The sequence below is a fragment of the Lytechinus pictus genome, chromosome 15 (assembly GCF_037042905.1).
Source record: "Lytechinus pictus isolate F3 Inbred chromosome 15, Lp3.0, whole genome shotgun sequence".
In the NCBI taxonomy this organism is placed as follows: Eukaryota; Metazoa; Echinodermata; class Echinoidea; order Temnopleuroida; family Toxopneustidae; genus Lytechinus; species Lytechinus pictus.
The window spans coordinates 7,904,543-7,917,080 of NC_087259.1; the positions used below are offsets into that span (position 1 = coordinate 7,904,543).

At 34.9% G+C, this 12,538-nt stretch overlaps 1 protein-coding gene across 1 annotated transcript in view; it reads left to right on the plus strand.

The window, feature by feature from the left end:
* The window catches only part of LOC129277701 (guanylate-binding protein 2-like), a 33,691-nt gene extending 21,913 nt beyond the window's left edge, over nt 1-11,778 (plus strand). Inside the window, exons 13-21 of the mRNA XM_064110421.1 lie at nt 879-1,043; nt 1,554-1,644; nt 3,609-3,775; nt 4,107-4,181; nt 4,667-4,752; nt 6,018-6,066; nt 6,637-6,750; nt 7,524-7,607; nt 8,432-11,778. Of these exons, the coding sequence (XP_063966491.1) occupies nt 879-1,043; nt 1,554-1,644; nt 3,609-3,775; nt 4,107-4,181; nt 4,667-4,752; nt 6,018-6,066; nt 6,637-6,750; nt 7,524-7,607; nt 8,432-8,620 (1,020 nt within the window). The 3' untranslated portion in view covers nt 8,621-11,778. The remainder of the gene's footprint in view (nt 1-878; nt 1,044-1,553; nt 1,645-3,608; nt 3,776-4,106; nt 4,182-4,666; nt 4,753-6,017; nt 6,067-6,636; nt 6,751-7,523; nt 7,608-8,431) is intronic.
* The last annotated feature ends 760 nt before the right edge of the window (nt 11,779-12,538 follow it).

The window sequence follows — 12,538 nt, forward strand, 5'->3', positions numbered from 1 at the left end:
ACACTATTCATTCAATTTGTGAAGCATTTCCAAAATTGTCCTGATTATTCTTTTCATTGTTTTGGCGCTGTTGCTGACATACGTTATACACTATTCTTTCAATTTGTGAAGCATTTCCAAAATTGTCCTGATTATTCTTTTCATTGTTTTGGCGCTGTTGCTGACATACGTTATACACTATTCATTCAATTTGTGAAGCATTTCCAAAATTGTCCTTATTATTCTTTTTATTGTTTTGGCGCTGTTGCTGACATACGTTATACACTATTCTTTCAATTTGTGAAGCATTTCCAAAATTGTCCTGATTATTCTTTTCATTGTTTTGGCGCTGTTGCTGACATACGTTATACACTATTCATTCAATTTGTGAAGCATTTCCAAAATTGTCCTGATTATTCTTTTCATTGTTTTGGCGCTGTTGCTGACATACGTTATACACTATTCTTTCAATTTGTGAAGCATTTCCAAAATTGTCCTGATTATTCTTTTCATTGTTTTGGCGCTGTTGCTGCTGTTATTATGTTTTACCATCCTCTCTACCTGTCTGAATGTTTCTGTTCTTGTTATTGCTGACTACAGTCGTGGGGGCATCATGGTCTAGTGGTTATGACTCTTGTCTCCTAATCTGAGGGATGTGGGTTCCAAAACCAGCCATGGCGCATTTTCCTTCAGCAAGAAATGTACCCACATTGTGCTGCACTCAACCCAGGAGAGGTGAATGGGTACCCAGCAGGATCAATTACTTTCAAATGCACTGAGGGCTGGAAGGCTGCTTGAGGTGAATCTGGGGTAATAATAATTATAACAATGCGCACCGGAATAGATTATTTCTGGATAGATGGCCTAATACAAAATGCCTGTTATTATTATTATTATAGTTGGAAGTTGAGACTGCCCTCTCTCAACAAGAGCTGCCGATGAGAAGCCAAGATTTTACACAGACTTTCCATTCCATTAGAAACAAGGCATCCTTGTCATTTGAGAATCAGTTAGCCAGGTTCAATGCTAGCAGTCATTTCAGGGATCATCTCAGCAAATTACATGTAAGTCAAAGTCAATGCAGGGAACATCTCAACAAGTCTCAATGTCATTTGGGATTAAGTTCAGTAAGTTCCCAATCAAGGGAAGTCGTGTTTATTGTTCATTACATCTTGGTCTTGAGAGAAGATGCCATATCAGAGATATCAAGGATCGTCTCAACAGAATTTTAAAGTAAAATTGAATTATACTTGGACATTGACAAAGCAAATTACATGAAAGACAACATCATTTGAGTTTACCATAATCGGGATCATCTCAAGAAATTTCAAAATTTCTTTGTCTTATCCTGGTTCACTTGATGGTATTTTTGTCAATTTCAGTTCATTTATTGCAATGTACCAAGTCAAGGATTATCTCAACAAAAGTCATTTCAATTTAAATTTACTTTATTTTTTTTATTGTAAACTTGGTTCAATTGTAAGATACCATTACGGAAACAAAGTAATCAGGGATCAGAAATAGCCAGTATTTTTCTACCTACCCCACTTCTCAAAAAACTTTTTTTGTTACAGAATAGTCTCCAGAAGATGAAGGATTCTTATACACTGAAGAACACCAGAGCATTGGAGAATGTCTTACTTGTTGCGAGAGAAAAAGCATTAGGTATTGTTATTACCTGGCCCCAGTAATATAAAGCTTTGTTAATGATCATAATAATAATAATGTGTCTTATAAAGCGCCAAATCCACTCTGTAGAGTGCTCAAGGCGCATAAAGAGCTAAGAGTTAAATAAAAAAGTTTTTAGAAGATTTTTGACAGTTTCGACAGAGGTACATTTTTTTATGTCTTCAGGAAGGCTATTCCACAAAGTGGGGCATGCAAAAGCAAATGATCTTTCCCCCAGGTTTTTGAAACTTTTGGAATAACAAGGAAGCCAGAAGTGGATGAGTGCAAAGACCTGCTTGGTCTGTATTGATAAATGAAATAATTGGACTGATTTCTATGATTGCATTGGTTGTTGTGCATGATCAATTTTAAAACCTGCCCCAGATCAATTGCTCACCTTGATGTTACGGGGTCCAGGGTTAAAGATACGCGACCCTGTCTTAATGGAGAAACTTACATCAGGGGTCTGTAACATAAAGCTTGCAATTGATCATGGCGCTGATTTCTATGATTGATTGCATTGATTATTGTGTATGATCAATCATAGATATCAGCCTTATGATCAATTACAAAGCTTTTGTTACGGGGTCCAGGTTGAAGATACGCGACCCTGTCTTAATGGAGAAACTTACATCAGGGGTCTGTAACATAATGCTTAGCGATTGATCGTGGCGCTGATTTCTACGATTGGTTGCATTGATTATTGTATATGATCAGTCGTTAAAGGAGAATTAAATCAATGGAACAAGTTAACTTGTGTGAAAGTAGAGAAATGGAAGAATATTAAGATCAACAAAAGAGTTTAGTAAATTTGAACAAACAAAAAGAAAGTTACAAGCATTTGAACGTCACTATAATTCGATGGAAATCCTCGTATTGGCAGTGCGATCAAGATCTGTGATATCATTCGACTATAACTTTACCTTTTGGATGCCAAAGCACCAAATGCCCTAAAGTGTGTCTTTTTTTGGTTCATTCAAATGATAATATTAATAATAATAATAATAATAATAACTGTATATTTACCCAGGGTAGCCACTTCAGTTCCGAAAACTTCCCAGCGGGCCCTGCTTTTATTATAACCCGGCTAAGCTAGGTTACCTATTCAGGTGAACACAGCTTTTTGAGGAATTACTTCCTGCCGGTACCCATTTACCTCACCTGGGTCGAGTGCAGCACACTGTGGATGAATTCCTTGCTGAAGGAAATTACGCCATGGCTGGGATTGAACCCACGACCCTCTGTTTCAAAGTCCGGGGACTAATCCACTGGGCCACGACGCTCCACATTGTGTCCCAAATGATGGGACAAACAATTCATCCATGAATTCAAGTGGTTTTAGTGTTTCATTCTTATATTCAGCCCCACAATAAATTGCTAAGTTTTGTATGCTATGGGTCTCTGGTATTATTACTATGGGGCTGGTATGGAATGCCGTTTGTACAGTAATGCTTAACGTCACACACATGAGAGGAATATGGCATGCCAAATGCGTTTCAGAATTATCTTCTGATGGTGAATGTTGATTAATGCCATTCTCATTGTTGAAATAAATTTTGATTGCAAAGTCCATTTGCACTGCAATTAAGATGGAAAGATTTCTGTGTACCCAAAAAATTCAACTGAGGCAAAGTTACCTTACTACCTCAAACGCAATTTTTCCCAAGTCAAACAGATTTCTGAGGTACCAAAAGATTTGAAAATAGGCAGAGTTACCTGTACCACATCTAAAGTGGTCTAAGTGGTCGTGGTCTATTGAGAACGCTGTGGTCTAGTGGTTACGACTCGTCTTTCAATCAGAGGGACATGGGTCTGAGTCCCAGCCGTGTACGTTTTACTTCAGCAAGAAATTTACTCACATTGTACTAAGTTGAATTTCTCTTAAAACAGCTTTCTGAGGTTCCAAGTTACCTTTCGTTGCATATCAAGGATTAAAAATCTAATTTAATATGATCTTACAGGTTTATACCGTGAGACTACAACAAACGTAGGCCCTGAGCCCCTGACCCCTAAGGAACTAGATAGACTGAACAAAGTAGGAGAAGAGAAATCTATAGAGACCTTCTCCAATGAAGCCGCATTGGCGATAGATGAACCAGGGTATAAGCTGCATACGGCTGCTCTTAAGGTTGGTGTGTTTTCTATGGGGAATATATTTACACAGGTTTAGGATGACCCGACGTTTTGATGTGATTATTTCTCCTGCCTGTCTTATTTTCCTGGAAGAATTTGGGTGAATTGGTGTTCAGAGGCACGTGTAGGGTTAATGACAGGAGCAGGAGCATGTAGGTTACAGGTAAGATTTGAAGTCTGGGTTGATTTTGCAAAATTTGCAAAATTTTCTATTGGACTAAATGTATGTCAGCTGTATGTAATGATGGTCCTGTGTCTCATAAAGGTTAAGTTTGTCTAGTGGGCTATAAGTTACTGTCTTTCTTTATTATTTCTATTTCTTACAGTTGGAGATGAAAGACGAAGAGGAGAAAGGAAGATTGAAGAATGAAAATCTCCTGAAAGCCTCATGTCACAAGAAGGTAATTGTATTAACCAATACCCCCAAAAAATTTATGACCAAAAATAGGGAGAAAAAAGAGTGAAAATTATAATATTTTCTGAATATTATATCAAATTCTATTTTTTTTAATTAGATTTTTGTATTAAAAATATCAGAATTTTGTTGGCTTGCTTCGTTCGCTTGCATCTTTTTAGAAACTTTGCTCTTTCCGTCATATCTGGCGCCCCCCAAATTCTTTGGCTCACTATGCTACTGCCAAGGTTGATCTTGATACTTTCTAAATCTAACTCGCTGATTTGTGTTTAAAGGTGGATGGTCTTTAAAGCAATGCAAGTAAAAGCTCCCAAAATACAGTGTTTCATGTTTTAATTTGTGATTCTAGTTTGTTATTTTAGCCCAAGTACTTTGAATGAACCCACCCATAGTTATTTTGAAGGTTGTTTTGGAAGGCTTGTGATTAGCTGGTCATTATTGCAACCCTAAAATTTCACACTTTTTTTCTAGATTCTTGAAGTAATGGAACACATAAGGGAGAGCACTGATAGCAACCACATGGTTCTACCGTTAAATGAGACTGACTTGACAGACAGGTGATATATCTAGGCTACTTTTGGTTATTTAGCAATTTAGTCCATCCCTTGGATAGGATGTTAAATGGAGGCGCCGTGTAGAGGAGAGTCACCACCTTTGCACGTTAAGAACCCACTGCACTATTCGTATAAGAGTAGGGGGAAACCCCGCTGCAGTGGTCCACCTGCACTCCCTCCAGTCAGTTAGATCGGGAGGAGAGACCTGCGGGTCACAGTTATTCAGTTCGCTTTTCGCCTCCCAGACACAGGTGATGCCAAACAAATAATAATAATAATAATGATAATAGTCATTTATATTTTTATTTTTCATTTGGCTCTCTTGATAATATAATATGTTTAGTTTTCTTGATTATTTTTTATTCAAATCAGAGACCAGGGGCCCGTGACACAAAGGTTAGCAATGATCGTAGAACATATTTTTATGATTGATTCCATTGACTACAATGTACAATCAATCGTGAAAATCAAGTGTACGATTAATCACTAACCTTTGTGTTACTTGACCCAGGGGAGTATTTCATGAAGCAAATAGTCAGTGATTTTCACTGACTAATTTGTTTTGAGCCAATCAGATGCACTTGACTATTTGTTTCATGAAAGCTCCTCAGTGCACAGCTTCTGCCCTGCTTAAATTTCTACCCTTTAAGGTATTGTGGAATGTTTTTTTTCTTCATATTTTCCAAATATTGGTAGGTACTGCATGGGTTAATTCTATCCAGCAAGAAATTCTTCCAAAATTTACCGCACCTGACCCAGGTGGGTGTGTCATAAAGCTGTTTGTAAGATACGAATGACTTATTAACGCATGACTGGTGATCCTTTCTTGTGCTATGTGATATCCCTATGTAATTGAATTATGACCTAAGAACATGTTCCAGTCGTGCGTAAAGTTGTGCATAACAGCTTTATGAAACACCCACCCAGTGTAAAAATATGTACCCTATAGGATCCATTCTTTAATGGATTTAGGAATGCAGGTGAGCTGCAGTTAGAGTGATAGTATAAAACTTTGTAAAGTAAAGAAACAGTATAGTTTACTGTAGTGTATAAATGGATTGCACTGATATTAAGCATTAATAATTTGTACATTTGCCACACTCAACCCAGGTGAGGGTACTTGATACCTGGCAAGAATTTATTCCTTGAAATGTTAAACCACAGTAATTTTGGTACACTTGCTGTGTCATGTCTAGAAGACCCACTACCATTATCATTATTTTACTATTGCATATCTTTTTTCCTTTACGTTTCTGCTCTTTTTGCAGGCTGGCAACTGCTCTCGACAGGGCTAAAGCAACGTACCAAGATGCTATGGTAAGTCTCTCTGTTTTTTTGTTTTTTAAATTGTGATGCAACATAATGTATGCCAAAAGAACACTTCCGCATTGTACAATAATTCAAGAATATATATTGCTAGTTTATGTTATATTTGTGCCATGTATATATCCAGCAGAGGTGATTTATTCACATTTGTCTGCAGACAACTGTCAGCGCTGACTTAACTTGAGCTTATTGGCACTAAAAACACCTGGCCTCTGATTGTTACCATGGTAACTGTCAGAGAATTATAATTTGTTAATGGTAACAACTTACCATTTAAAATTCTTTGGTTAATGAAATATTTCTCTATGCTTGAACATATGAATCTTGTTTTGGTATTTCTATTTTTTTTCTCTGCCCATTTAAGAACATTAATTCCTAATTCATCGTTCAGAGAAGGAAGATATTATTACAACAAATACAAATGGTATATCATGAAATATAGTAACACTTTAGTATTCTTCCGAGATGTTTTAGATTTTGAGAGTTCAATTACTCATAAATCATGCAAAATTTCCTGGAAAAAAAAGAAAAATATGATAATTCATTATTTTATACCGCCAGCATGATTTTATCAGCAGCCAAGTGTATCATTCAGGGGTGATGGAGTTAGATCGTCGTCTTCAGGCTCTCTGTGCACAGAGGAGGCAGGATAATGTAGAAGCATATTCAAGGGAGGTGAGTTCATTGAATTCCGTAGCGAGCAATTTTCCAGAGATCTCATGGGTATGAATTCACAAAAGAGGTTAAACCTAGAGGGGGTATAGAGCCATGGACTACACAGACTATTTGTACATTTCAGCACATACATTAAATGGTCTGATAACAAATGCATGCTTTTGCAAAGGGCTAAAATACTCACTGAATTAAGAGCAATTATACACAAAATATGCATTATCCATGTTGCCTGCCCCGCTTACTTTTTGAGTTTAAGCCTTTTTTTGTGAATTTTGGTCATAATGATTTGCCTGTGCATTCAGTATATATTGCTCGATACGTGTTTGTCTTTATTTGATTATCTTGAACCATGAAATGACAATTTTGCAATTTCTATAAGTTTATTGTAAATGTGATATAATGGGGGAGCTGCTTGACGTTGCATATGACGTTACAGAATTACACATTTACAAATTCATAGCTCTGTAATTCTTTGATAGATTTTCCCAAACTTCTCATTAATGTGCTCTCTCATTTTTATGTGTTTTTTTTTAGACTGTCATTTTGAAAAAGATATATTATTGATAGAGGGCTCTGACAATTTTTGTGAAAAAAATGTGATTCACCACATTTTTTCTTAAAGATTTGAATATTATTATAATAGTCCAATATGATTTACATATTTTGAATCTATACAAGACAGGCTTCAGAATGAATTACCCCATGATATTGCATATTAAAATATATTTCATGACTGCGATAAGGAAGTTGGTTCTTTTGTAATTTTTTTTCAGGTTGAAGCACCACTAAAGATTGCCAAACAGGTAGCTCTTCTTTCAGTTGATAACTATGAAACAGTCTTCAGTTTAACAAGATTTGTGAGTATACATTCATATCTCCTCTGTTCCAATGAATGGGAGCTCTTTAAGTTTCTTTTTTTTTTCCAACACTAGCTTTTTTCCAGCTCTTTTTATCTTTGATCACTCACACCTATGATTATTTATGCATATTTTCTCTGTTGTTCTTTAACACTTTTACACGTTTTTAGTATTTTTTTTCTGTTTTGAAATACAAATTTATGTTTATGTATAATAATAAATAATAATAATAATTGTCAGTTTTTGTATAGCGCATAACACATAGCGCATAGAGACAATAACAAATTGTCTCTATGCGCTTGAGAAAACAAAGGAGAGGAAGAGAAGTGTTGATGAGTTCATTTTGTTAAGGCCAGGTTCAATTTAAATAAGTAGGTTTTAAGAGCTGTTTTGAATTTGGTAACTGAAATCAATCTTTTTCAGGGAATTTGGGAGTTTGTTCCATAGAACACGGGCTGCATGAGCAAATGAACGTTCGCCATATGATTTTGTTGATATTTGAGGTACGACTAATAAATTCATGCTTTGTGAACGTAAATTACGTGTTGGCTTATATACAGTTACTAAATCATTTAAGTATGAAGGAGCAAGTCTAAAGAAACATTGATATACTAATAACAAAATCTTAAATTGGATTCGAAACTGGACTGGTAACCAATGTAAATGCTGTAAGACGGGATATGTGATCACATGAGGGATCACTTGACGTATTCAATATTTCATTTCTCGGTGTGTTTTATCAAAATTGTATTATCTCTGCCTTAATCATTATTAGTCATAGTACAGTATCTCTATCTTTGTACTTATTCCATTAACCAATTTAGATCCGCAATGTGTGTTTGCTGAATCTCAACGAAGGGAAGCCCAAGAATTGGCCGAGTGACCTCAAGGCTAGCATCATCGACCTCTTTATCCAGTCTGACCCTGACCTTCAAAGGGTCATAAGGTCGAGGGAAGGCTTCTGGTCATCCTTGGTAGGCTTCTTCCAGTGGATTATGAGCCTCTTTAGATGATAAATCAGGAAGGAAATTGAAGGGAAATAAAACTAGAATGCAATGCAAAGTGATGCATTATGGCAAATTACTAGTGGCCTGGGACCTGTTGCAGAAATAGTTGCGTTTAAACGCAAGTCAAAATATCAAGCGCAAGTCCCGAATACAGGTGCTTCATTGGCTGAAAATCAAGTTGTGCAAGATTTTTTAAGTTGCGTTTGATCGCATCTCTTTCTGCAACGGGCCCCTGGTCACAGTTTACCTGAAGAAATAAAGTCCCCAGTCTTCTGCCCAACTGAATAATAGAAAAACCTCACAGAATTCAGGACGACATTAAATTCATGAAAACACGATTTTCTGACAAAATATGCAAATTACGTAAATTACAATTGAAGTCATCAGTTGGAAATCTGCCTATAACTCAAGTTCACAATGTTTAGCATGTGCACATGGACACTAAATATAATTTTTTCACTATTTACAATTGCTTTATATATGGTTTGAACATGCCAATGAAGAATTCAAAATTTTATGGTTATCTTGCCTAAGGACATCACATTTGATGATTAGAACACCAAAGAACACTGAATTTGAATTTTAGAGAACAGAAAACTGGGGACTTTAATTCACAAGATTTGAGTACTAGTATTGCATATAAATGGTTACCCAACAAACGAGCATTAGAGTGCAGTTGATGTATGTGCTAATTAATTGACCATGCAAAATGTAATATGGTGTCATTTGGATCAATCACAAGTTAATACTGGAGAGTTGCTTAAAATAAATCTGAAATTTTACCATATTTGAATAAGGTGGATTTGTAATACAGGATATAACAAAATTTCCAAACTAGAAAATTATGTGCCAAATGGTTCTGGTAGAAAATAAGTAATTGCTCAGTAATTATGCAAATAAGCATGCTATTCTGTTAGTAGATGGGTCTTTTTCAATGCTGCAGTAATAATATATATATATGCCCATATGTTCTTTCACTATCACTGTTGGAAAATGCAAGCATTTCACAAAGCATGTCACAATTTTTGCGACCTTATTGCGACAATATTCCTGCTCGTTAATTTCTGAGAGATTGTACAACAATGGTATGGTATGGTATATGGTACTTGCTCAGTGTTTCTCTCCTATTCCAAGTGATTACATACCTCCAGGCAGTGGCGTACGCTAGGGGGGGGGGTATCAGGAGTTCAAACCCCCCCCTGAGATTTGTTATTCCCACAACCCCCCCTTTAAATTTTTTTGAAAATCTTTTTTTTTTTTTTTTTGGTAGGAAACGACCTAAAAATGATGGTGAAACCCTTTTTTTCTTTCTTTTTTCTTTTTGGTTGTCAACATTTCATTCAGCTTGAAAAATCCTGCATACGCTACTGCCTCCTAGTATCTCACTCATAAGTTCATAAGTTGTTGTTAGCTTACAATTTGATGGCCCACAGGTGGAAAGTAACGTGGGAAGCATGAATTGGAAAATTCTCAATTAACTCAGTGTTTATCTTAGCTTTCATGATTTTCAACATTCAGTTTTGCTAAACCATACCAAAACTAATTCAATCTTCATGTAAATATATTGTTCCTTATTGATTTCAAAGACTTTATATTGTTGCTTCCTTCAATTACTCCAATTTGGATTTTTTAGAGGAAAAGAGGATCATACCATATTTGCATTGTTTTTTATTACCTTTGTATGCGACAACTAACATATTTTCATGTGAGTGATATTATGACTGATGATATTGTGGAAATGGCATTTCATTCATGTATTACATCATGAGCTGCATGAAGTTTGAATGATTTTCTTGCAACCTCTGGGAAGCAAATATCTTTGTCTTTGATTGCTATTATGTTGACATAAAAAATGATTGAAATATATTCTATGCAATAAAAGAGGCATAAAATGCATTTATGTGACAACTCTTTTAGTACTATTGTGCGAATAATGTATAATATTGTGACAATAGTCCTTCATGTATTTCATTTGAATTTCATACATGTCCAGAACTGCTTTAGTTTTTTAATTATAGACAAAAAGTGTTTGTCATACATTAAATTTTCAGGTCTGGGCCATGTCTAATTACAAAGATTTACGGTTGATCTGATCAACCTCAAGTATAGGGGAATCCATCAATGTCATATTTTTTCTATAGGAAATTTGCACAATGTCCTTTGAAAACAAAGAGAAGCACACTGAATGTTCAAGAAAACTATGAGTGTATGAATATACATCACATATAGAAAGTATTTTGATCAACTTGTATTTTAGATGTTGATGTTGCTGGCTTTCCAACGTTGTGGTTGATTGGAGCAATCGCAACTCTTTGTAAGATGGGGCCATGGTGTTATTAAACCCTTGGAAAGCAGTATCTTTGTCTTTGATATTATTCTTATGTTGAAAACAAAAGGAATGAAAAATATTATATGCAATGAAAAGGGATTACATTTAATTCAATGAAGTTGTATATAATAACAAAGTCTATGAAGCATATTCATTTAAGTGTATATTTATATATTGTTTACCTTATTGCCTACAAGAGCTGAATGGTCCCTGTACAGTTAATACTTGCCTTGTTTGTATATTTGTGCATTTGACAGGCTGACAAAGTGCCAAAAACAATTTACAATTATTTACAACTCAAGTATTCATGTAATGTGAATTAACATGTTTGTGAAAGAGTATATATTTACTTTGTTATTTTGAAAATAAAAAAATATTAAAGTCTTTCATGTTTGTGTGAAACCTGTTCAGGTTGATATAATGGGTAGTTCAAAAGAAGCCTACCCCTAATCAATTACAAATTAAGTCATGTATGAACAGTTTATTTTTATTTTTTTTGTTGGGGGGTGACGAATTGTTCCTTAATTTGTTTTTGAAGAAAAGCAATGGCAACATATTTCTACAAGTCTATATTGCAAATAATAAAAAAAGATTAAACAAAAATCTTAAGCTTTGTTAATCCAAGCATGCTTAGATATTGGTAAGTGCCAAAAACCAAATTATTTGGAATGCAATACCCTTTTTTTCATGGTGTATGAGATTTTACTGATCATAATGATTTGGGGGTTTCTTACTAGCAATGATTAGTTGTAAACTTTTTTCTGACTGAGATACTAGAAATATGTGTAGTAGACTGTACTGTTTTTCCATGATTAAAGATAAATGGCAACCCGTATTTTCTGTATTTCATTGCTTCATTAAAGGACAAGTCCACCCCAACAAAAAGTTGATTTGAATAAAAAGAGAAAAATCCAACAAACATAACACTGAAAATTTCATCACAATCGGATGTAAAATAAGAAAGTTATGACATTTTAAATTTTCGCTTAATTTCACAAAACAGTTATATGCACATCCTGGCTGGTATGCAAATGAGGAGACTATGACGTCATCCACTCACTATTTCTTTTTTATTTTATTATATGAAATATGAAATATTTTAATTTTCTCCTTATTGTCAAGTGATGATTAATTCCTCCCTGAGCATGTGGAATTATCATTGTTTAATAATATATGGTTCAGTCAAGTTGGTCCTTATTGTCAAATCTATAACAAATGAAATATTGTATAATTCAAACAATAAAAAACAAAAGAAATAGTGAGTGATGGACATCATCAACTTAGTCACCTTGTTGTGCATATCACTGTTTTGTGAAAAATAAGCAAAACTTTATAATGCCATAACTTTCTTATTTTACATCCGATTTTGATGAAATTTTCAACACTATGCTAGGTTGATTTTTCTCTATTTATTCAAGTTAGCATTTTCCTGGGGTGGACTTGACCTTTAAGTGCAGTGATGTGTGTTTTTATCATTGTTTTAAAAAAATTGGATCGATATACTAGGCTTATATGAACAGTATTGAAAGAATGAGAGAGAGAGAGAAGGAATGGTGAGATGAAGATAATGATATAAATGGGGGGGGGGGCAGGGA